This window comes from Cylas formicarius, unplaced genomic scaffold (genome assembly GCF_029955315.1).
Source record: "Cylas formicarius isolate icCylForm1 unplaced genomic scaffold, icCylForm1.1 PGA_scaffold_8__14_contigs__length_24414737, whole genome shotgun sequence".
Taxonomy (NCBI): domain Eukaryota; kingdom Metazoa; phylum Arthropoda; class Insecta; order Coleoptera; family Brentidae; genus Cylas; species Cylas formicarius.
In genome coordinates, this window is record NW_026844361.1 from 10,661,952 (window position 1) to 10,686,614 (window position 24,663).

The 24,663-nt window shown below is 35.8% G+C and overlaps 5 protein-coding genes across 12 annotated transcripts in view; 3 read left to right on the top strand and 2 right to left on the bottom strand.

Annotated features, from left to right (window-relative positions):
- Positions 1 to 322: 322 nt before the first annotated feature.
- Positions 323 to 9,130, bottom strand: LOC132706422 (SANT and BTB domain regulator of class switch recombination). Of its 2 annotated transcripts, XM_060677763.1 has the most exons (10): positions 8,827 to 9,129; positions 8,621 to 8,780; positions 8,399 to 8,563; positions 8,253 to 8,346; positions 8,091 to 8,203; positions 6,587 to 7,373; positions 6,362 to 6,534; positions 823 to 1,079; positions 564 to 762; positions 323 to 504 (listed from the first exon to the last, which is right to left on the bottom strand). In XM_060677763.1, exons 1-10 carry the CDS (start codon positions 8,962 to 8,964, stop codon positions 389 to 391), a joined length of 2,202 nt encoding a protein of 733 aa, XP_060533746.1. In that variant the 5' UTR covers positions 8,965 to 9,129; the 3' UTR covers positions 323 to 388. The 2 variants fall into 2 exon arrangements, with proteins under 2 accessions (XP_060533746.1, XP_060533747.1); XM_060677764.1 differs by lacking the exon at positions 323 to 504 and having other exon boundaries at positions 659 to 762; positions 809 to 1,079; positions 8,827 to 9,130.
- LOC132706419 (exocyst complex component 2) lies at positions 1,582 to 6,344 on the top strand. The gene is made up of 5 exons (XM_060677749.1): positions 1,582 to 1,965; positions 2,024 to 2,255; positions 2,310 to 3,124; positions 4,280 to 4,694; positions 4,745 to 6,344. Exons 1-5 carry the CDS (start codon positions 1,657 to 1,659, stop codon positions 5,626 to 5,628), a joined length of 2,655 nt encoding a protein of 884 aa, XP_060533732.1. The 5' UTR covers positions 1,582 to 1,656; the 3' UTR covers positions 5,629 to 6,344.
- LOC132706421 (two pore channel protein 1-like) lies at positions 7,170 to 14,227 on the top strand. 7 transcript variants are annotated; one of them, XR_009619585.1, is made up of 15 exons: positions 9,352 to 9,495; positions 9,661 to 9,771; positions 10,068 to 10,174; positions 10,228 to 10,518; positions 10,570 to 10,883; positions 10,978 to 11,077; positions 11,129 to 11,309; positions 11,372 to 11,590; positions 12,126 to 12,245; positions 12,299 to 12,467; positions 12,518 to 12,688; positions 12,750 to 13,054; positions 13,248 to 13,354; positions 13,412 to 13,668; positions 13,737 to 14,227. XR_009619585.1 is itself a non-coding variant. In XM_060677760.1 (14 exons), the coding sequence occupies exons 2-14, from the start codon at positions 9,681 to 9,683 to the stop codon at positions 13,580 to 13,582; spliced, it is 2,346 nt and encodes a 781-aa protein (XP_060533743.1). In that variant the 5' UTR covers positions 7,170 to 7,283; positions 9,661 to 9,680; the 3' UTR covers positions 13,583 to 14,227. The 7 variants fall into 7 exon arrangements, 5 of the variants coding, with proteins under 5 accessions (XP_060533743.1, XP_060533742.1, XP_060533741.1 ...); XR_009619586.1 differs by having other exon boundaries at positions 13,412 to 13,663; XM_060677760.1 differs by lacking the exon at positions 9,352 to 9,495 and adding an exon at positions 7,170 to 7,283 and having other exon boundaries at positions 13,412 to 14,227.
- A 73-nt stretch (positions 14,228 to 14,300) lies between these two features.
- On the bottom strand, positions 14,301 to 19,422 carry LOC132706423 (ceramide synthase 6). The gene is made up of 6 exons (XM_060677766.1): positions 18,818 to 19,422; positions 18,589 to 18,709; positions 18,328 to 18,530; positions 15,896 to 16,136; positions 15,727 to 15,845; positions 14,301 to 15,672 (listed from the first exon to the last, which is right to left on the bottom strand). Exons 1-6 carry the CDS (start codon positions 19,003 to 19,005, stop codon positions 15,471 to 15,473), a joined length of 1,074 nt encoding a protein of 357 aa, XP_060533749.1. The 5' UTR covers positions 19,006 to 19,422; the 3' UTR covers positions 14,301 to 15,470.
- A 99-nt stretch (positions 19,423 to 19,521) lies between these two features.
- LOC132706420 (uncharacterized) overlaps positions 19,522 to 24,663 on the top strand; it is a 71,379-nt gene continuing 66,237 nt past the window's right edge. Inside the window, exon 1 of the mRNA XM_060677754.1 lies at positions 19,522 to 20,088. Coding sequence (XP_060533737.1) covers positions 19,666 to 20,088 — 423 coding nt within the window. The 5' untranslated portion in view covers positions 19,522 to 19,665. The remainder of the gene's footprint in view (positions 20,089 to 24,663) is intronic.

Here is a 24,663-nt window from a genome sequence, read left to right on the forward strand (position 1 = left end):
CAAGAAAGTTAATTAATTTTCCAAAGAAACTTCCACAGGCTACTTTAATACTATTTACAAAACTTCTTGATTCCTCCTGCGTCGGTTATTATTAAGCAGAACTTGCTAACGTTTCGCCAATCATCCTGTTGGTAAAAGTAATTTATGTATGTAAAGGAGAAACCAAAATGAATAAATTTTAATTAAAGAAGGAAGAAAAAACGCCTAATCAGTTTAAGCCTTCCCTTAATATTAACGAAAATCGAATTTGAAACAACATTATTGCTAACAGTACAACTTTTATTGAAGAACATTCAAACGCCACTAATTTTTATAACTACATTAACAAAATTCAATTACTTAATTACGTTGTTTTATTTTACTACAATTAGACAATATTATGTACCGATCAAAATTTACCACGTGGTTTAACCTTCGCCTGTGGCGCCCCCTTTGATTTCATTTGGAGGCCGTTTTGAGTAAACGACTCTCTCCACTCGTATTCCAATCTAACCCAAAGCCCGCCTAAAATAAAATAAAGCCAATCTAATAAATTGCGAGATCGATTTTCAATAAAAACTTGCCGGAAGGGTTGCTGACCCTGCACAAACCCCTGTGACTTCTAATCACGGGTTCGCCCATAGTCTTCCTACTTAACATGAAAGCCATTTCTTTGATCAGGCCCTCCTCGTAGGCTCGCTGAATATCCTGATTACTTCTAGCCGACAAATTATGCTGCCATAGTCTACCGTCTACCCGCCTCCTTACCTTTTTCGTAGTCACCTAAAACGCTAGGTTTTAAATAATTGGAGAATGCGCCGGGAGCTACGTAAAGCGACTTGCTTTCCTCTTCGCTGTGATACTTTCCGTGTCCTCTTCGTCGCTACCCAAAGACGTTGTCGATACGGAGAGAGATGCTGACTCTTCTTCAGTGAATTCCTCGGTGCTATCTTCCGATATCAGCGACTCGCATTCGGCGCTCAAGGCCCTATTAGAAAATGGGGCCAGTAAACCCATTTTAGGTCGTGGCGGAATAATCTCGAAACCGTCCCACCAAAACGACTCTTTGCATACGAATTTCTTGTCGCTGCTATTTGGATCTACGAACAGATTACCCGAAAATACCATCAAAACCTGGTAAGAAATCACTAGAAATTTAATTAAATAAACTAATAGGCCGTACTAATACTAATAATACATAATAATACTTAAATAACGAAAATGTTGGATTGAATCACATGGCCGACATTTATACAACTTTTTTTATTAATGACTAAAAGAAGAAAGGAAAAGGTATTTCCTTCCTAATTGGAATGATCATAGTTAATAAGCGATGCTTCATAAGGTAAATCGGCCAGCTTACAACCCACTTATAACATAAACAAATTTAACACCCAAGGCTCCCGGTGGGAATCGAACCCACAACATTAGCCGGGTATTAAGTGCCAAACTGTAGTTCTTCAAAGTTCCGAGACTTATGTGATAAAGCTTTGTGAATACTGGGCGAGTGATTTTATACAATTTAGTCGTTCGAGGTGGAAGAAGAAGAGACGATACCGTTGAAACATTACCCCCTTGATACTAGTAATGTGGGCCCCGAGAAGTAAGAAGAAGAACAAAAAGAGGTTATGGTAAATGACAAAAAATAAAATATGCATTTTAATATAATTTGAAAAAATGGGCCCGCAACCAGTAGTGACGGGATTGTCACCTAACGAGGGCCCACCAGGCACGCGAATTAAAATTAGAGGCGAAAATTTAGGAAAATCGCCCACAGATTTGATAGGATTAACAATATGTGGGGTGGATTGTCTTTTAACCGCGGAATGGAAGTCGCCCAACAAAATTATAGCGATTTCCGGTCCGATAAAAGGCAAAGGGGATGTAATAGTGACCACTAAATCTGGGGGATTGGGCACTTGCAATGTGAACTTCAGGGGGTACCACATTGCCACCATAGGGCCTATGAAGGAGAGTGCTGTGTGGGTTAGTGTTAAAAAAAATAACCAAACTGCCATAAACTAAATAAATTTTGGGGTATTAGGTTGAAGAGACTCCATTATTCTCATGGGGCCGTCATTCATTGTCACCAAACAGCTATCAACAAGAAGATCCTTTGGGTTTGTCAGTGGAGGAGAATGAGAAAAAAATATCTGAAGATGAGCTATTGTCATATTATCCTAATAAAAATGGAGATATTACCACCACAAATTTCTCTCCTGGTTGGTTTTTGCTAGAAAATCACCAAGCTACAAGCTTCAACGATTTGCAAGCAGGTAAATGCTTCCACCATAATAACCAATCCAATTAAAATAATTGTTTGCTTTAAGGTCTTGTACACTTAAAACGCAAAGTTCAAGGGCAGAAGGAAGGTCAACTTTCTTTTTTGAAAGCTAACATCGGCGCCGTAATGGATCAAATTGACACCCTTGTCACCCTTAAAGATCGTTGTGTATCAGACTTAGCGCAATTCGGCCACGAACCTACACTTAAACTTGAAAAATCAATAAAAGAGTCAGAGAGGGAGGCTAGAAAGCTATTTGATGATGTTCTAAGTCGAAAAGAGAGAGCAGAAAAGACTCGGAATGCTTTAAATGTATTAACCCGTTTTAAATTTCTATTTTGTCTACCCTGCGCTATTGACAGGAACCTTAAAAAGGGGGAATATGATATGATTATAAATGATTATATAAGAGTGAAGAATTTGTTTCAAAAAACGGATGTACCAATTTTTAAAGAAGCTCTAAGTGAAGTGGAAAAACGGATTGGAGAACTGCAAGGAAAATTATACCTTGATTTGACAACAATGCCCATAACCGTTGAGCAACAAAAACGAATAATACGGTATCTGGTTAACCTCGATGCCCCATATGATGCTGCCTGGGATGCTATCAAATCCCATTCAGAGTATATAAATAAAAAATTCAAACTAATCTACAATTATCACAAATCCTTGGACAAACCTGATTCGAAAGTAAAATCTGGATCTGCTTCAAAATATTCCAAATACACCAGTACCCCAAGTACAGAAATTACCATTATACCTCCCTGTGTTAACTTTACGGATGAAATGTGTGTGAGCATTGCCGAAACTTTTCCGGACCTATGGAAAATTGGACAGGCTTACTTCTCTGGGGAATTGCAGGTAAAATCAATTCTTCAAAATTTATCATTCAGCAAAATTTAAGGTAGTAACTTAGCTTAATTTGCCGTTCATTCTCTTTTAAAAACAAAAACCAGGTTTTAGAAAAAAATCGATAAGCCTAAGGCACTTTCATTTTTCATGGGGGCCATTTTGATCAGATGTTTACGTAGCTACTAGTAGGGAAAAATTGATGCGCGTTCGGCGGCTATGATGTTCTCACAGAGAAGAGAATGGTCTTCCATGCATGCCTCTAAATTGCACACGGTATTCTGCAGTTTGCGCACTTTTCTATTTAAACAGCGTACTCCACACTCTTAACTCATTTGCCCAGAACATTTAACAAGATCTGGGTATATTTTGAGAAAATATTGCTTCATCTAAGCTGAAACCTGTTGAATTGATGAACTGTAAGCGGCCATGTTGGTTGTTAAACGGCAACTTCAAATGACCTTTCATGCGCATATATTTTGTTCAAGATCTGGGCATATTTTTAGAAAATCTAAGCTGGAACCTCTTGAATTGACAAACTGTCAGCTGCCATGTTGATTGTTAAACGCCGATTTCACATGCGCATATTTTGGTTCATCATCGCTTCAAAAGATCCTGTATTATCAATATAAGACCCTGTCTCTGCCCTCTAACCAAACACTATATATAAGATAAACTCGGCCACTCATTCAGAAAACCGTCAATATTTTGTTCCGGGAATTCTAAGTGGAAACTAATATTAAGAATGGGAGTAACTAGGGTGGGGAGCACTTGAAGGATTGTTGATTGGCCAACGTACCGCAGATAAATAATGGTTGGGAAAATTAGAACTCACTTTTTGCACACCTGATTCGGAATAATAATCACAGCAAAACACAAACAACTATTACTATAACACGACGAAATTCTAACGTGCGCTATCATATACTTAATGCCGTAGCCTCGTTCCCCGATAAAGTCGTTAAATTCTTAGGCAGAAGAGCTCTCAAGATTAGCTTTAATTTTGCACTTCTGAAGCAGCCGTTCATTATAAAAGGAATATATCCAAAATAAGAAAAGGCATTGTTTAATTTTAAAGTAAAGTAAAATTTCAAAAAATAAGACTTGCAATCCTGTTGAATGTAAAAAAAAAGCGTCGGCTAGGTTATAGACAAAACATTTTTTTAGGTTAAAGTAGAACCTGGCAGGCAAGTGGAATACAAGCACACGGTAATGTTGGTAATAGAGACCTTCTGCAAATACATACGTGCAAACCTATTACCCCATACTCTTGATAAATCCGAAAGATCACAATATGGAACTCTCAATATACCAGAGAAAGATGAAATTTCTATTTATCTGCCTGAACTGCTATACTCTGTAAGATCAACTTACTCGGCCTTCATCAAGTTGGACCTCCCAAATGAAGCTCTGAATATAATCAGCGTTTTGCTGCTCGATTTAAGGATTCATTGTATGAGTATCATGTTCCAGCAGACAATAGAGCATGTAAAGCAACTCACCGAGGATTGGAGCATCAATTACAGCGGGAAGTACACGGGAGTTACGGAGCTGCCACTGAAATTTCTTCAGCATATTGAAGGTGGACTTGCGTAAAAACTTAACATGCACTTATAACTTCATTATTTTTAGGAATGGTCCAAGTCATCAAAGAATCTGTCTTGTCCACTGAACAAAGAGAAATATCCCTACTGGAGAACCCAGTAGCCCAAAAGGAAATGGAGAAGCAAGTTACCATAATTTTAACAACATTTCACAATGTTTTGAACAATCTATCTTTGACCGAAGATTATTTGGACGGGGACAACGACATCCCTGCAGTTTCTCAGTTGATCGGCACGCCGGTCAGCTCGCATAAATCGGAAAGCAAAAGTAACGTGCCCATATGGGACCATAGACTTCTAATCACCTTATCCAACTGTTTATTCACTAAAAATGTGGTATTGACGATGGTCAGGGATAAATTCAAGGAAGGAGGTTTTCCGGCTTTCGCTGGACCATTTCTCGATGCTCGCAACAAGCTGGAGCATCTGGAGAAATCCATATTGGAGAAGTATTTGGAACAAAAGAGTGATCCCCTCGTGGGAACCATAGAACCCTCAATGTACTTGGGTCGGTTCGATTGGGACTGGCCCATTAGCCCCACAGACATACGTCCTTACGCCAAAGAGTGCATCAACAATTTGATAAGTGTCCACGGGGAAATAATAAGCATTTCTCCATTGCTCTTGGATGCTGTACTGCCACAGGTCATCGAGACAGTCGCCGAAGAACTGTACAGGTTGATGTCGTGTGTGAAAAAGTTCAGTCCTCAAGGGGGACAGCAAGCGACAGCCGATATCTACGCGCTTCAAGCCTTTTTACAGGATTACTGTACCGAAGAAGCTCAGAATTACTTTAAGGAAGCGTTGGATATCATACCCAAGTTAGAGAGAACTGAACTAATTGTGGTTGAGGATATTTTGAAACAATGCAAAGCGAGGATGAAAATGCAGCTTTCAGCTTTGAAAAAGTAATTTAAAGATCCACATAAAATTCTATATATGTTCATTAATTTATAAAAACACGTTATAACACTGTTTTGCAATTTTAAAGACTAAGCAACCAGGATTTATTCCGGATGGCCAATTAAGCCAGGTATAAACGATGTCACGCTAATCGTAAATAAAAAAAATCGATTTTTCAGACATTTTTCCCCATGTCTTTAGATAAGGTGGTCGAGGAAATACAAATATTTAACTTAACGTCAGCCTAACCTCTAAAGTGTATAAATTAAATAAAAATCCCTGAAAAACTGCCCACCACAATTCTTAATGCTTAATCCTAAACTTATTTAAACAGGTTTACCCAATTGCTTAAACCCGAATAGAACAAAAGAGCAATTTCTAATTTGATGCAACTCGATTACTTTTTTTTACCTTACTTTTTGAGGAAATTGTTTGTTCAATAGTTCAATTTTGAGAAATTACAAATTAAGGAATTGTATAACCAATATCACTTATGTCAAATTATTGTTAAAAAAAATGTTCAAAGCAAACTGCAAAACTGTTTGGCTGCTTGATATAAATCAGTTTCCCCGTTTCAGTTTTTCGCTAAAATCTCAAGTGATAAGAAAGAGAGCACTTTTGCACTAGTTGCTTTATTTCTCAGTTCTTTCACTGTTCAGTAAGATACAGCTGCTTACCTTGCTTAATTAGTCGCCCAGTTATAGTTGGACTTTTTAATATTCCTTAGTTTAAAGATGCTTACCTCTCGCAACTAGTCTGGTAAGCCGATCCGGAAATAAAAGCTGTGGAGGTTCCTCCTCAATCAGATGTCGGTAAGTTTCAAGCATACTCAGCACAGCTGCATGTCTGACATCCTGAGTGGCGACCGTGTGCTGTCTAAACTGACAGCCAGAGTAACTTTCCAACAACTGGAACCTAAAACTTCTTCCAATTTAACAACCACGACACACTTGCTGACATGCTAAACCTGTAGGCTCTCTCGCCGCAGCACGGATAGCGTCCGATCGGCAAAGGCGCTTTCTGGGCATCCAGTGTGAAAAACTGGGGGTTATCGGTATGATACCGACACCAACCGATTTGATTAACAGGGAAATAGCGCTTGCAAGCATTGCAAAATAGGAAGTGACCTTCTCCCCATAGTCGCCAGTACACCTTCCTCCAGGTTTTTAATAATTTCTGAAGTTTAACAATGTAGTCGTTCAATTGCCACGAGGAATCTCTTACGTGCAAACTTATAACGGACCCGTCTGGCTGCAGCCTCATGCAAGACGGTACGCAAGGGATTTTGGGTGCCACTTCTGGATTTATAATTAGTTGACATTTTTCGCATTTGAAAATCCGAGCTATGGACCACCAGTGCCCTCTTACGCTCGCCGGATCCGGTTCAGCTAGGGATTGTATCAGTTTTGAAAACAATCGCGACTGGATCTTGTCTTTTCGGTCCTTGATCATTTCGATTTCGGTGTTTGTGTACATATCGGCCAATCTCGTGAGTACCGAGTCATTGAGGCATGACAGATTCGTAGAAGTGCGAAGGATTTCGTTCATGTGCTCGTGGCAAAACAGCAGGCAGTCGTGCAACAAGGGCTCCATTTGCAGGAACGATGCCGAAACTAGGATCGGAATTACGCACTGAGCGTCCAGTTTGGGGAACGCTTCATCGGGTAGTGAGTCTTTTTTTACCCACTGCATCAGCCATTCAAAAATGCCGATGTCGCAGTGCACGGATATGTCCATATCTTCGAGGTTTTGCCCTTTAAAAAAGTTGTCATTTCTGGAATCCTTTTTGATGATTTTAAATGCAAATAAGCAAGGAAAAATATAAATGCATATAAGACAAGATAAATAAGAGATTCGTGGGCACGTTTAAAAAACGTGCTTATCAGATTTTCAGTTGATCCGTCATTTCAAATATATTATTTACAAAAACACAACATCAGTATTTATTTGAAGTATTATTTTATTTAATAAGAATTAGACTTGAGTGGTGTTTTGTCGCGACACATTCAAATTTCTTTTTGATTTTTTGTTAATTTTTTTTTAATTAATCAAATTGTCAAATAATTTATGACATTTGGATGGGAGACCTATTTTTGACATTTCTTGGCTACAAAACTTTGAAGGTGTTTAGTGCAATTTTGAGTGACTGGTTTAGTGGTTACAATCGTCCTAACTTCAGTTTTCACATTTATGAAATCCGACATGAGTTAAAAACAATGGCGGTAAACTAGGTGAGCATAGTTTGCCAAATTCCAACCAACAGCATTGATAAAAATCTTGTCTGATACTGTATCCCTTCGTCTCAAATAACACCATTAACTAATCTCCTAGCTTAGCGTCCTTGAGATGGACACGGTAATATATCTAAAAGGTTGTGTACAACTGCTTTATCCCCTCCAAATCTAAAGCAATCTACAGTTTGACATTTTGGAAAATTTTTGGTTTTATAATTACTAGCGACTGAGTTTCACCTAATGTAACTTCCGCAAAATAGCCCATCTTTTCGACCAAAAGTTGCTGATTGCATATAAAAGTTTTCTTCGTGTTTTTTACTTCGTCACACACGTGAATTTCAACTTCCGACCTAAAAAACAATTAGCGAGAAAATGTTTTCGGCCAAGACGAAAACTTACTCGGTTTTGACTTGCAGTTTTTGACAAACTTCGGTAGATTTCCTGCGACTTACTTTATCATTTGGAACGGGCAGTGCAGAGTTTGATGGTTTTTCTAGAATACATTAAACAATAATCTCATTTATTCAGTATGATTGTCCACACACCTGTAGCTTTTGTCGCGTTATTAAAAGAATTTTTCTTTAAGGGAGCTGCATTTTGGATTAGATATGGCAACACTGAATCCAGTAGACCTTCAGAGAGAACCTCCTGAAGTTTCTTTTTCAAAATATCAGAGTTATTCATTATTAAACTCGTTTTACGACAAATACCTAAAAGTTCTAGTGACTATAAAAAAGGACTGCATTAGACTAGTCAGATATTTGCACCATTGATGTCCTCGGGAGAGGGTTTTGGAAGCAATGTGTCCGATGTTTGACAGCACTGGCTTTTATTTTTTTTGCCAAGTTCGTTTTCTTTTGACCTTAACCAATTTACAGCTTCACCCATGCCTCCAGCTACGAGAGCACCTTCAACTGAGTCCTGGACCTTGAAAAACAAGGTCAATTGGGTACATTTTTAAAATAATTAATACCTGATAGGCCATTTTAAGGAAATTCAAAAATTCGCTTATAGTAATTTGTGAATATTCTGGGTCTTTTGATTTATTTAAAGCCTTGACTGGAACAACTTCATTGTTGCTATTTGAACAAGCACCAATTTTGTGGTCCATTTTTTAGAAACACATAAAATTTTTGTTTTCTTAAAGGCGATTATTGATCAAACAACGGGAAAAGTCAATTAAACATCATGTAAACATTTGTACCACTTGTTTTATTATAGCGGATTGTCAATGTCATATAAAACAATGGGGTAGAAACGAACTTAATAAGCCCAGATAAATTTGAATCATATGTTATTTAAGCCGTTTAAGAGATAATAGTTCTTAGTATAAACTTCTTTATCTTCAACTATCTTGACTTACTAAAGAATCAAACCGTTATGGTTTTATTCAGTTTTAACCAGAAAGCTAATTAATTAAATCGTCTCATATTTTCTTGTTGATGCGTTGTACGTTTGAATAAACCTCTATTGAAATGGTTTCGTTACGCTTTCGTGAGTGAATTATATACGTGTTTCAGTATTTAACATGAAGTATTCATCGATGGTATCTATAATACTCAATTTTGAAAGAAATTAGGACATCTGTTGTTTAACAATACAAATATCAACGGTATTAATCAAATTGAGTAGTGCTATTACTGTAAGTTTAAACTCTAGTTTGACTTGTTAGATTTGAATTAAAAAAAATGATTTCTAATTTTAAATTAAGTTTATTTTTTTAAAAATAGGATAGGCAACTAAACATTCTTGTAAACACTATATGTCTTAGATATAGGCAACCCGTAATACACAATTTTCTCGACAGCCCAGTGAGTCATAAACCCCATGGCTACGGCAAGGGGGTCTCCCGACGACGATGGATACAAAAGGTTCACAGACGACATTAACAATGTTTCCTATGGCTCCAACAGCACCAGTAAGTGTTCTGATTTGATTATAACGTGCTACAAAACTCTTATCGCAACCGTAAATTATCACCGATAACATTGTGTGATTTCTTCTGATGCACTGTGGCTTTGGAGATAAGGGACGTTGCTTAATCGCTATGTAAATAAAATACGAAAAAAATGTAGATTTTTCTTCGCTAGTAGTTAATCTTTCTGATTGTTCTTATTTGGCGCTATGTTCTTATGTATGAATCATTTTATTCTACGCTTGATATGCTGATTTAAATATATTGAGCCATGCTTAATGGCTTATTTTATATTTCAGACCCCGTTGACGAGATGGGGAGCCGCTCTAGTCTCAGCCGAGACTTGGACAGCGCTGAAATTGATCACTGGGAGATGAATTATCATGAAGCAGCCATCTTTCTTGAGGTAAATTCTCGCTAGGTGCGATCCACTATGTTGTGATTTTTAACATAATTCAGGAGGGCGAGAACAATGAAAAGTTCGACTCTCACCCGAGACATCCCTCGGCTTTGCCTGCCTACCTCTTGGTTCACAACCAATGGTACTATGGCCTTGACTTGGCCTTTTCCGTTATTTTGTTATCTCTGGCTCTAGTAGAAGAACCGGCAGTTGATCAGTTTGAACTGCCTTTATTCATTCATGGCACTTTAGAACTAGTGTGTCTGGCCGTAATTGGGGTTGAGTTGGCACTTAAATTGAAGTGGATCGGGTGGTCTACTATACTCAGGCATAAACGGACCATGGTGAAGGTAGGTTTTGGGTTTAATAATGCTTTTTGGGTCTGGATTTACAAATTTCAGTGTGTAACGCTTTTTATAATGGTTGTGGAAGCTATAGTGGTGCTGATTAGACAGGAGTCCCATTTTCGGGTGACCAGAGCTCTAAGGCCAATATTTCTAGTGGATACAAGAGCCTGTGGGGGTGTGAGGCGCTATATCAGACAAATTTTGCAGTCATTGCCTCCAATTTTAGACATGTTAATACTTTTGTTATTTTTCGTCTGTAGCTATTCCCTCTTAGGGTACTTTCTCTTCAGTCAGCATGAGAAAAATTTGTATTTTAAAACGTTGGGAGACAGCTTTGTCAGTATGTTTGTCTTATTGACTACCGCAAAGTAAGTACTAACAAAAAAAATGGAATAAATGTTATGAAATTTGTATTTAGTGTTTACTATGTTTTTCTGATAATCTAAACTAGGTATTCTGTAGTTTTCCAGATGTAATGATGCCCTCCTATGCAGAATCCAAATGGAGCGCCCTATTTTTTATATCCTATATCTCTACTGTGCTCTATGTCCTCATGAACTTGGTTAGAATAAATTCAATAAAATATTTTGACTCTAATGGTTTCGGATTGTAGATGTTGGCTGTTGTGTATGAAACATTTACTGGTATTGAGAAAGACAAATTTAGGAAATTACTATTGCACAAACGACAAGCTTGCAAGCTTGCTTTCCGCCTGCTAGTGAGCAAGCAGAATCCATACACAATCAGATTTAAACAGTTTCACGGTTTGATGAGATATTATTCACCCAAGACAAGTAAGTCGGTTGTCATTAATCATTAAAGCGTTGCGTAGGCTCATTTTGTTTACTTGTCAAAGGTCAGCGAGATATAGTCCTCATTTTCCGGCAATTAAATGTTTCTAATACTGGATTGATAACGCAAGATGAGTTTTTGAATATATACGATGCTATGACACTTCATTGGAGATTGAAGGATCCTCCAGATCCATGGTTTTCAGCAGCATGGCCACCACTTAGGACTTTGTGTCGAACAGCGAGGACCATTGTGTCTTGGGATTACTTTGAGTATATAGTTTGTGAGTAATTTTTTTGTTGCAAATAAATTCTCAAATCATCAAATCCAATGAAGTAATAAAGCAGAAACCGGCAGCAATCAAACTTATGTATGCTGAGCCACTTGCTTTTAGTTGTTTTTGGATATTAAATTGGTTCCAGTTTGCTTTCGAATTTCTTATCTGTAAAAACTGAGGTTAGGATGAAAAATTTATTCCACACTAAACCAAGCAACACCTTTGTCGCATTTTCAGATTAAAGTACATCTTTCAAATGTGGCTTTTAAATGTTAAATATCCCAATATATACACAATTTTTCCATTTCATAATAAAATTAAACACACCGTTGTTAGGTTGACTTGTGTTGAATCATAATTTTAGTTCTAAGTTTAGGACTTTAATAGAAAGGTAAAAATTCATTTCTCTGCTCTAAAGGTTATATTTATTATAATTTTAAATTTGGAAATGCTAGATCTGTTTGGCTGTTTTGGTTGTAATGTTATCTATTAAAACTTTCGAAAATAGTAGACTTGTAATTATAATTTGCAACTGTTTCAGATGTTTTGATCATTACAAATGGTCTGGCAATGTTTGTAAGGGTAATAGAATCTTCAGTTACTTTGGAGGAGGATGCGAAAAATTTCTGTGCGTCCTGGGATGCCTGGCTGTTTTATACCTGTTAGTAGATAATATGTTCATCCCTTTCGTTTTCTATTTTTTACTTATTCTAGTGTTCTTGTTAGAAGCATTATTAAGAATTATAAGTTTTGGCTGGTCGGAATATATTTCATCTGGCTGGAACACTTTCGATTTGAGCGTTACATTATTGGCGATTTGGGGTTCTTTGATTCTACTGATATCTCCTTCATTTACCATTGTGGTTATTCTAAGACCATTAAGGTAAGGTGATTTTTGCGGCTTTCGGCAAACTTTGAGCATTACTTTTATAGAATTTTGCGTTTATTTAAACTGAAAAAGCGATACAGAGATATATTTGGTACGTTAGTACTCCTTTCCCCTTTGATGTGGTCAACCGCAGTCGTGATGATGGTTATGTACTATTTTTTCGCCATTGTTGGTATGGAACTATTTGCAGGGTATCCTTTGAGAGACTGCTGCCCGTAAGCCAACCGCTAGTGTTATACTCTTGGGAAACAAATCTTTTGCTTTTTTTTGTTTTAGCAACACCACCGTAGAAGAATTCTACAAGTATAACTCAAACGGCAGCGCGTCTGGGATCGGATTTTATTATTTAAACAACTTTGACAATCTTTTTATATCAGGCGTGACACTTTTTGAGTTGACTGTCGTTAACAATTGGTTTATTATCATGGACGCTTACGCGAAAGTATCTACTCCCTACTGTCGCCTGTTTTTCATGATATTCTACCTTTTTACAATGGTTGTGTTGACAATTGTAGTAGCCTCGGTTTTGGAAGCCTTTCGGTTTAGGATACAGTACAAGAAACAAACATCTAAGAGAGACGGTAAGCACAGTTCTTACTTACCCTCTCGTTTTCATTTTGGGAATTATTGTTCAATATTGCATATCTTATTGGTCAATTGTAACACAAATGGGTTACAAATGAACAATTCCATTGTAAGTTATAGGTACTGAATATGAGTTATTTGAATGCGATAAGCACTTACACTTCTACTGTAATAAGTTGTCAATTTCAGAGGAAATTATGCTGCATGAAGACGTCATAGTAGATTGGACTTCTCTAGAAAGGCAAGTTGGAGACAGAAAGTTGCTAGAAACTCTCCAAGTAGATTTCCAACTGGGAGTAAGCGACTTTATTTCTACATTAAACACTTACACTAACATTGTTATATATTTTCAGGGTATCACTGCGTATATGGGCCGTAGACGACGAACGAGAGATGTGTTGCAACATCACATGTATAGTACAGAGATAAACCAGTGGTTATCTGAAGCCGAATATGAAGAACGCAATACTATAAATAATATAATTGAGGAAGCGCACATCAACGCTCGCTTAATTAGTGCTTAACGTGATATTCCCAACTAAATTTTAAAAGCGATCATATAATTTGAACCTCAATGTTGGAGAAGACTAAAATCAGAAGAAAATGTGAGGTGAACATTATCAGTTTTTGTCTATGGGATTGCGACATACAAAACAAAAATAATCGATTTATTTTTAGGAGTAACACTATGAATGTGAAAATTAATGTGCACATTAGACTATCTAAAACGAGGAACAAAATGTAGTGAAAATCAAATTGTAGTAGGACCAAGATTAGATTAGAGTTGTTCATGTTAGATATATGTAAAGCCTGCCTTAATTATTGAAAGTAACTGAGCCAGTGATTAATTTGCCAGTAATCGTGAGTTGTGGCCTAAACATGAGAGTAACACTTCAAAAAAGAATGCAATCATTAAGTTAACTTAAGTCTGCGGTCTTAAATCCTTATTTTACCCTTTTTAACCTAATTAATTTAATTTAGGCTGTAACAAAAAATGCTGATTGCTTAGTTGTTGCTATTCCACCGTATATGTTACCAGAACCAAATATTTTCGTCTTCCTTTGGCTACAACTGTAAAGAGCACTAGCCTGTCAGATCCTCCCAGTATTAATATTTAATTTATTTATTTTGTAATATATAATCTATATTTTGTTAATATACATGTTTCTTTAAAATGTTTTTTGTTTTCTTTTCACTTGTGCTTAACTTTATGGATCAGTTTGAAAACAAAAACAAACTTTTTTTACACTTTATTACAAACATCTTTCACATTCTGTCTGCGATTGTGTTACGCGCCCTTAAACAATTTGCACATAAACCAACAATAGTAAAAATTTGTGATGTAAATGAAGGCATGCAGATCCAACTAACGTGTATGAATTTTCGTATAATCGCGGAATGTCTCGAGCTTAAACTTAGTGTATTGTTTTCAAAAAATACGTATTTCAATAAAGTACACAAAATAAATAAGCGAAATTACTTTAAATCTTTGGAGTCTCCAGGTTCCATTTCGGTACCTCTAACATACCTCTTATTCTAATAAATGGTACTAAAATATATATACAGGGTGAGGATGTATTGGAACAATTAACAAGCCCATACTATGACTTTTTTATTATAGTACAGTTTCGTTCCTATCTTCAAGGGCATGGAAACTTTTATTCTGTATTAATTGGTTGCAATTCTTCCGAACCACCCTATATATAAAAACAAAGCAAATTTCCTTAGATTTATAGATTTTCTTTAGAAATTATACAGAAATAAAGCTACAAATACACGGTATAAAAATATTTCTCGCGACTTAGTAGCACGAGATATTACTTCATAAACAAAATTGATTAACTCCTTTTATAAATGGTGAGAACAATAGTAAAGAAAATAACTATTCTCTAGAAAACAAGCTAAAACTTGAATTGCACTTCACGGAACAACTCAATAAGGGCTGAGTGATTTGTATTTAGCTTGGAAGGTTTCGATTTCCTTGGCTTACTCAATAATTCAGAATTTATATTTTCTGAGGTTCATTTTTGACCTTAAGAAACAAACTGAACTACAACGAATTTAGTTCTGTATGTTAATTATGTAGTGCAAATCAAGATAAATAAGAACTAGGATTACAACAAATCTTACATAAAACATTAGTAGCACGGTAAGGATGAGATGATGTTGTGTGCGATTTTTTAAGTAAAAAAGGTTAGAGTTTGGAGTTATCAAACAAAAATCTAAAGGCCGATTTGAAAACAGTATTTACCTCTAAAAAACATCAACTTATCGTTCCATTACAAAATTTATGAAAAGAAAATCAGCAACAGAGTTGCGACGAAATGATGAAATGCTTCCATCTTAAAATTATTCATTGCTAACGACATCGTAAACGAGCTGATTGAACTCACAAAATTTTTGTAAAATTTCTCACTGAGACTTTGAGTCTTCGCTGTAATCGTCGCTCGAGCGAATGTCGCCTTCCATCTGTCCGGCGTTTAACGAGTTGTAAGCTAGTTTCAGGATGAGGTATGTCCAGAACATATGCAACACCAACAACAAACACAGCAACCCGTTAAAAATGTAATAAGCGGGAAACATCGGAACTATTTTCGGGGCGTCTATTGAAGTACTAAAAATAATCCTCACAATAGGTTAGGATTTTAACTTCGGATAGAGAACTTACTTTTTTATGATCCAGAATGGATAGAAACCTAGTCTTGTTACTATCCACAGTACTATGAAGATGGCGAATATTGTGTCGCAGAGCTTTTGATAGCCGGAATATTTGGTCATTTTGGCCGCCTACAAGCAGCCGCGTGAACACAACCTCCTGTACATGGATTCGAACTTACTTCTAGGAATATGTCAGCGCAATCGTGCACCACAAGCACCAAACTGCCTATCCTAAACACATTGACTACCCACGAGAGGCACATCAGCAGTATAGTAGCTATATGGTGGATGAACATTTGCCAGAAGTCTTTCCGTCTTACATCGAAGAACTGCGACACACACAATGACCAATAGAACGACATCGAAATCATGTAGTACCACCAGATATCGCTCGTAACTGATTGGTGTGGGAACCCATTCCTTAAAAAAATTTCATATACGGCACAAATTCTAACAGTATACAATTATAAAAATTACAGCCTTTTTTCTCTCTCTTTTAAGTGTTCTATATTAAGGAGAATTAAAGATTATCAGCAAGTAAAACCAAAACATTTTTTGAAGTTTCCACATTTTTTCTGACTTACAGGTAACATTTTCCGCACAATTCGATAAGAAAAATGTATAATAATAACATAAAATAGTTAATTGTGTGTATATTTTTTTCATAAATTATGTCTCCAGCTGCAATCATGCAGAATAGAAATACTTGATGAAAATCCATTTCACACAATTAAATTAGAACAAAAAAAGTTCAGATTTTCAATTGTTATGTTATAGGTATATAGCTGTGAAAATCTTAACATTGTTTGTTCTAATTTGCTTGTATTATGTCTCTATTAAAAATAGTTAAAAATAAAATAACAAATTTAACCAATATGTTTGATTGCCCTCAGAAATAATAACGGTGGAAGAAACTAAACAAAAACACAACTTAATTCTTAAGGCTTACGAAAATAAAATTTTTACATATTTCTGTTACTATTAATGCCAAAATGGAAAAACACCTGCCGCTTAACTCTACAAGCAGACAATTATATGACTTTTCAGGTTGTTCCATAACCAAAATATTATTTTTATTTCTTTGGATAGCCCACTGCAAAGGGTATTAGATATATAGTTGCTAAAATTACTAAAACGCTTTTGTCAGGGAAAGCAAAGTAATTGCTTTTGAAATTTGTATTTTTTCTTCTGGAATTTTCAAACTTAGCACCCCAATTTAGTAATAATTATAAATTATTTACCATAAAATGATCTGTTTTTTCATTCCCACCCTATTAGATCAAAGTTACAAATTAATTTTAAATAAATTGTAAAATGTTTCTACAGCAAAATGCTTGGCGGCAAACGCGGTATAGGCATAAAAATAGGTAACGATAAAAAACCACCACATATTTAACGAGCCTCTCATTACCAAAAACATTGAAAACGTCACAAACTATAAAAACCAATAATTATGTACATTAACTTTTCTACCTATCCGCATTTACTTAAATTTTAAGTCAAACAGTAGGATAGTATGTATGAGAGAATGCGTGTGTGCGCGCAAACATAATGACGCGTCTTATTAGACGTCCTTATCTTAAAAACAAATATCTGATTAATTAGACATCCAAAACTTTTATAAAATTACAACTTGATAAAGCCTTATCTCTTTCAAGGGAATTTATTCCGCCAGAGCGCGTTGCAACATTGTGAAAGATGTTTGAAAAGCTGAAACGGGCTAAATCGTTTATCCATAGAAGCAGACATGAAGAAGAACGCGAACTAGACTTGTCTGAATATTCCCATTTGAGAAGAAACGTCGCCATCAGCAGTGAACTTTTGGAGCAACAAAAACTCTTCACTATTTCCAAAGAACATACGAATGAAACAAAGAAAAGATACAGCAGCGGCCAAATTGATAAATCTCAGAAGCAGCTAAATGACAAAGTCTTAAAGGAATTCCATCCCAAGGTCAGTTTAGGCAATGGAGATGGGAGAAGTAATAGTCCTTTTGACAGAAGAAATCAGGCATATTTATCAGAACGAACACATCTATCCAGACATTATCTAAAGAAAAAGGATCAGGACTTACCAAACAAAACAACATCCCAACCACAACCCTATTCAAGTCCACAACAACTCAAACTAACCAATTCCAATATCTTCAGGTCAAAGTTTGATAGGCAGAGTCCTGCATATATGTCAGAAAGGACAAGCAGACAGAACCAGCCAATGAGACGACAGATGCAACTGAATGTGGATAGAAGCAGAAGGTCCAATTCCTCGGAGACTAATTCCCCCAGGTTAAGCGATAGGCAATATCAACCGCCAAAGAGACTGATCCAACTCAATGTAGAAAGGAACAGAACCCCCTCCATATTTAGTGGCATGCAACGAATAGAAGCAAATTTTGACAGGCATAAGAGGAACATTACTCCAGACACCAATATCCATTAATTCCTTAATCCAACTGGATTTCTCTGCTATGCCTCGTTTTATATTTTATTTGTAATTTTGTATAACTTTTTAAATCTACATTAAATTGTATATATTGTTTATAATATTAATAACAATTTTAAACAATTGGAAAATACAATACAAGATAACATTGTTACATTAATCAACTTACCAACATTCATTAATATCCCAAAGCCAGGGTTTATCCCATAAAATAAGCAGGCCATACAAAAAGCTACATATATAATAAAGACACCGCCACGAATTTTCACAGAACTTTGTTAAAGTAGAAGGCTTGTTCTGGCCTTTCCTCAGTCGCAGCCACCTTTCAACTTGCCTTTCTGTCATATCTAACTGCTTTGCTAAACCCTGGATCTAAAACACAAATTATGACATGATTTTCTTAGTTGCAGCACAACTTTTTCAAACAAACCTGTTTGTGTTTCCATTTTTTTGATTGGGCATAGGCCTTTTCCAAAACTTCATTATAGGGCGCATTCTTAGGTTTACTACTTTTTATTCCTAACGAAATACCAACAGGTGCAAACCAATACCTAAAACAAATATATACCCCAATAAAGTCAAACGAAGATGGTCTGCAAAACTACCCAATGTCTGAATCAGAAGTACCAAACTGGACATGTGATTCTAACCTTACTTACTTTTCAAAGCAGTATCTCAAAACTAGCATTACTAAAGCCATCGGCAAAGGATACAAAAGATGTCGGTAGTCGGCATGAGCGACATTGGGGTCGGCATCTGGAGCTATATCAAGCCAGGTGGTGTTGGGAGGCAGCCAAACGTAGGGGCTCCAAAAGGTGTCAAGCAATCCGCGGTAGTAACTCGCCATTTTCTGCACACTTTTCAAATCGTCTTTGCCGATAAATGTCGGTCTATGTCGGCATGCTTTTTAAAAAAACAACTTTAAGTAACAAGCGTTTCAGGTGCAAAAAAACTTGCGACAACACCCTACCCAGTCATCTTGACATTTAAAGAACCGCGGTAGGTTAAGTAGGGCGTAATTCTGCGGTTGGTAAACATGCAATTTGTTGTGCTATCATAAAAATTTCAATTTTAAAATTAGAATTCGTTTAAAAAGTCAGGTATGGAACACACCACGTTTGGAGGCGAATAAGATAAAATCACCTGACACATTTTTTCTTTAGATAATGAGCGAAATCAGGATCCGGTACGCTCAAAAACAAAAATTTACCCACTCTTATAAAGTACTATCTTAAAAGATAACTTGTTCCGCTAATCCACACCGAAAGTGTCTCATTTTACATATAGCCTCGGTGGCTGTCATGTGCTTAGGGCACAAGTATATGCTTGTGTTTTAGGTGTCCTGGTGTTGGTAGTCCTGAAAATATACTTATTTCTTCGTGGGCAATTTCAAATTACGTCTGTCATGAGATACGAAACGCATACTTGCTCTAGATAAGAGATTTTTATCAGAACGAGTTTCCATCAATATTTTTAAACATTAATTTTATGGGCCTGCGGTGTGATAATGCCATTAAATAAGAAGACGGTCAGTTTTCACGCGACTGATGGGGGCGGAAGCGTGTATACTGTCGAATCCCGAGTGATGAGAGCCAGACAAAAGTTCGAAAATATGTCTGTGTCGGCAAACACACCAAAAAAGAAGGCAGAAAGTTTTGTAAGACCATCAACAGACAAATTTTTAACAAGAAACAAGTCCTTTTCGGTTGAAATAATCACGGAACTAAAAAAAAACAAAAAGTTCAATGAAAGGCGGGATAATCTGGAGAATAGGCTATCCAAATCGTTTAACAATGTCGAAAGCTACCCTGCGACCTCTAATGTTGCAGAAAAAGTATCCAAGTTCGAAACCAGCAAGGAAACAGCGCCTGATAACAGGAAATCTCTTTCTTTGGATTGCCTTACTCCAAATACCATCAAATCTGTTGAGGTAAGCGTTTTATTGCTTTCTATATTATACTTGCAGATAGTTCAAATATTTTGCATGTCCGGTTTCATTAAGATCGGTTATTTAATGTTAAGTGAGCACTTCCGCATAAAACTTTACTGATTACAGTCGTCGGATTAGTGCGCCTTTACAAATTTAATAATCTAAAGCTATGCAACCAAATATACGGTCCTGTTTGAAATTTTAAATTTTCTCAGTGTGTGTTACGAGCTGGTTTATTACAAAAATGCTATAAGGATTTTCAATTCCCAACGCTAATGGTTTACTGTGTACCTAATACATGTAAAACAAATTTAATAATTATGCCATTTCCAGCTCTTGAAATTTTAATAACTACCTGTTGTACTATTAAGTATAAATTTTAAAATATTTTCAGTCTGTCATGATCGTCGAGCTTGTTAGTTATTTATTAACATTATAATTAAATAATAATTGTATATTTGCAGTGGGTAAGGATTGTAAAGTTTTTAATTATAAAAACGCTTGGTTATTTAAAATACCCTTAGCTTGTCGAAAACCTTTTGAAAACCAAGAGTTCTAAATTACTAATATGGCTCAACTCAACAACACGAAAACGTGAAATGAGAAATAAAATATTACTACATATATTATTACAAACATTCATACCGTTGTTAGTTTTTTGGAGGATCTTATGTGGGCCTATACACTGAAACAATGTCATTCACGTGTTCCCTTCCTACTCATCCTTGATGATTGCCCCCATTTTTTTTTTAGTCGTGGTTAATTTCACATTTACATTTTATTTTGAAAAAAAGCAAAAAACAGTAAAAAAAAATGTTGGGAAATCATTTTACATTTCTTTGAAGTTTTGGTATTTTGAATTATTTATTTTTGTACATTTTTTACCCTTGCCACATTTGCTTTTTGATTATACAATTGACAAATAATTACTTTTTAGTCAGTAACATATTTTTGATATATACTGAAAATATCATAAACTTGTAAAACTGAAAATTTCACCTATATACCGGGTGTCCCAGTAATAGCAACGAGGTACGTTAGTGGGAAACGGAAGTTCCCAAAAAAAAGTAAATCGGTCAATAGAAAATGCTGGAAATTATTTTTTCCGTTATGAAATGGCCGCCAGAGGGCGTAGTTGCCATCTTGAATTTTTAAACCCGCTTTTTGCAAAATTTAATAATTCCAAAATGGCTTAATCGATTTTAATAAACTTGGAGTAGTCGAAAAGGGCTTTTCCTAGACTATCAAACGTGCTGCCACCAGATGGCGTCTTCTGACATATTGGCAAAAAATATAATTTTCTGAAAAAAAGTTAAATGGAATGACATGAATTTTTTACGTCATTAGGAGCCGAACAACTCAATCCTAATCTAACGCAACGTTTATAAATCCAAACTTATGGAAACTAAACATTTATAACGATAAAACGCAACAAAATTGAATCAAAGAAAAATGGTCCTATGAGGATTCATTAGTGAGCAATAACGCATATTATGCAAACTGACTCCTCCATTGCTCGAAAAAGTAGCTTCCTCGGTCCATAAATATTCGAGATATTGGGATCCTCCCCAGGTCAAAGTGACCTCATTTTCGAGTCATAAGTGGTCGTTAGTGGTCCGAAAAACACTTCAAATTGACGTCAAAAAAGGATGTCTTATTAGCATCACAAAAATGACATTAGAATGTCGTCATAAAATGACTTGATTCATTCCAGATATATACATTAAACTTAATAATTAATTTAAACTTTTATCCAATTCTATTTAAAACCATGACGTAGGACAATATACCTAGAGGGTGTCCAAATAGTGTGTCAAAGTAATATATCTCGTTTATTATTATTTTTTTAGAAACATTTTAAAAATACAACTGTTATGTCGATTAGTATGTGTTTTTTTTGGATTTATGGCCATTTTTTCGTCAAAAATGGCCTGTGTTTAATACCTTATATTTTTGGCGCCGTTTCTATCAGCTGTAAATTTATTATGCCAACAATTTTACACAGTGGCATAGTCATTTATCCTATACTTGTCTTGAAGTTAGTTCAAATCGTTTAATAGGATGAGTAAAAATGAAAAGTATTAATTATCGTGATAAAATCAAATAGAAAACCCCGTAAATTTTAATTCCATTATTAAAGTTTTTAAAATAAAGGCTCATCTTTATTCATTAACTATAATTCTCCATTTTCGGCTAACGGAAAAAGACGTTCTATGTAATTTAGTTTACTTAGTTTAATTTACTTTCGATATTCCCCACTCCAAAAATAAAAGAACCAATTTCATTATATTTTTGCCAAATTACGATGCTAATTGACGCAACACAACATTTAAGTGACAACACGTCACTTAAATGACATCATTCTTTTGAGACATTAATAGGTCAAATTCAGAACGAATCTCTGCTACCTGGGTCATCTATCACAGCACTGAACCAATTATAGTAGTCTAATCTCCTATCAAAATCAGTTTTTAAAAGAGCCTGATGTATTTCAATATGATGGATTTTAGAATTCGTTGTACCTATAATTTAATGATATTTAAGTCCAAACTTATTCTTTTTAAGCTTAAATGGGGATTAAGGTGGACATATGCTAGAACATTAATGACGTTTTCTTCGTTCCGGATTAGGATTAGGATGAACTTATCCTGTTTCTCGCAAACATTTACTTAAACGACTAAATACTATTCTACTAAAATGTCGTATACTAACTCAGCCATTAGGGAAACACCAGTCGTATGCTTCGACAGTTGAATAAGACATTTTTAATGCTACAATGACAGTAAGAAAACAAACTTTAGAAAAAATTGAACTTTGACTATTAAAAATAGTAGATAATTAAGAGATTTTGATAGCATCAAATGACGACATGAAATGGAAACTTTTGTGAAGACTCTTTCCATCTAAAACCAAAACTATGCAGACGCTACGTTCGTGATAATTTTGGTCTCATAGTCAAGACTTCCTGCGTCATTTAAACTATATACCTACGTTTTACCATTGAAGTAGAAACTAATAACAATCTCTGTTTGGGTCATGCAGTTTATAGAAAACCTACGTACATAGACCGATACCTTAATGCATTGTCACATCACCATCCGGCCCGAAAATAACAAAGGAATAATCTAATCACTTGATTGATTATTAAAGGGGAAAATCGTCAACCGCTCATCGGCTATCGGAGCTACACTCAACTCGACTTCTCTCGGGTTTCGGGTCTTCCCCCGAGCCGCATTACGTTCAACTCGGAAAGATACCTAAGTGGGTTCCCATGGGTCTATAATAATCAGAATGACAGAATTATAACTGTTTAGTCTAGATCGATAAATAATAGGATTCAAAAATAAACAATTTAAACACCCAAAACGATCTATGGGAAAATATCGACCATTTAAAGCTAAGGGCGCCGACATACATTTCGCCACAACCTTACCAAGAAACTGAGTCGAAAAGCAACTTCGCACTTGCCACTGTGGCCCTTCTTTACATTCAGAACATTATTGACCACATATCAAAAGTTCTTAAGAAAAGTAATGTTAAAAATCTCTAAACAACTTCGATCCATCACAGACAGATTCGATTTGAGATACCAGGTGTTTACAGCATTCCGTGCATACGCTGCAAAGAATATATTGGAGAGGGTTTTAAGGCTATGAAAACATAAACTCATCAGCAATTGTAGAACCGGACATCAAATCTTATTCGACTAAAATTCTTGCATTTAAATTCTTATACAAAAAAATCTGAGCATGAAAATCATTAAACAAGTTCGGTTCGTCATCAACCGAAGTAGAAGGAGTCCAGAAGAATTGGAAATAGTCATCCTAAAGGTCATAGCTTTAAGGGCCGATCAGCCGACCATTTTGCTCTACAAGTTGGTAAAAACTGAACGTATAACTTTTGATTGTTGAATTGGGCTCTATGCTTTTTTGGCGCCCTATACGCTATATATGAATACAATCCGCTTCTATAATATTCGGCCATATTATATTGAGATTGTGAAATATCATCCATTTAATACACCTAATTAAAGATGGGGATATACGGTATGGTCTGTTCATGGATATAAGAAAGTGACCAATTGCTTTTGAATGGGATTATCCAAGGCTGGTCATTAACATACAATGCAACAAGATTATTACCTAAAGTTTCCAAATTTAAATTCAGGTAAAATTGTGGTCCCTAATAGAAAATAATTTTATATCTACCTGTGTTTAATATTCTTTGGTTTGGTATACTACCTAGTTTAAGTTTATTAGTAATCACTGTTATTTCGTGTGTAATACAGCGAGTGTTGAATCGTGTGCGAATTATGCAAAATATGTGCGAGTCTAGTGTATCTCAGGAGATGTTCCCGCCCAAATGTAGAAAACACTATTCTATTGAGACTAAGGAAGTTATAAACAATGTTTATTTGACCCTCATTGAACGTGGTGCCAGAAAGAAGCATCTTTCGAAAAAACGGCCACATTGACGAAAATTCCAACATCAGCTGTATGGAAAATTGTGAATAATCCCATTTCAGCGAGGAAAAATAAGCGATGCTGACATTTTCTCGAGTGTAGATGAAAGTGA

Coding starts and splice junctions, on each gene's coding strand:
- LOC132706419 (XM_060677749.1), top strand. CDS start 1,657: ATGGGCCCGCAACCAGTAGTGACGGGATTGTCACCTAACGAGGGCCCA. Junction 1,966..2,023: donor TGAAGGAGAGTGCTGTGTGG/GTTAGTGTTAAA, acceptor TTGGGGTATTAG/GTTGAAGAGACTCCATTATT. Junction 4,695..4,744: donor ATTTCTTCAGCATATTGAAG/GTGGACTTGCGT, acceptor CATTATTTTTAG/GAATGGTCCAAGTCATCAAA.
- LOC132706422 (XM_060677763.1), bottom strand. CDS start 8,964: ATGGACCACAAAATTGGTGCTTGTTCAAATAGCAACAATGAAGTTGTT. Junction 8,347..8,398: donor TAACGCGACAAAAGCTACAG/GTGTGTGGACAA, acceptor AATGTATTCTAG/AAAAACCATCAAACTCTGCA. Junction 1,080..6,361: donor TACCAGACTAGTTGCGAGAG/GTAAGCATCTTT, acceptor ATCTGTTCGTAG/ATCCAAATAGCAGCGACAAG.
- LOC132706421 (XM_060677760.1), top strand. CDS start 9,681: ATGGCTACGGCAAGGGGGTCTCCCGACGACGATGGATACAAAAGGTTC. Junction 10,519..10,569: donor ATAAACGGACCATGGTGAAG/GTAGGTTTTGGG, acceptor TACAAATTTCAG/TGTGTAACGCTTTTTATAAT. Junction 12,246..12,298: donor TGCCTGGCTGTTTTATACCT/GTTAGTAGATAA, acceptor TACTTATTCTAG/TGTTCTTGTTAGAAGCATTA.
- LOC132706423 (XM_060677766.1), bottom strand. CDS start 19,005: ATGGCGAGTTACTACCGCGGATTGCTTGACACCTTTTGGAGCCCCTAC. Junction 18,710..18,817: donor TTGAGATACTGCTTTGAAAA/GTAAGTAAGGTT, acceptor TATTTGTTTTAG/GTATTGGTTTGCACCTGTTG. Junction 15,673..15,726: donor CCATTCTGGATCATAAAAAA/GTAAGTTCTCTA, acceptor GATTATTTTTAG/TACTTCAATAGACGCCCCGA.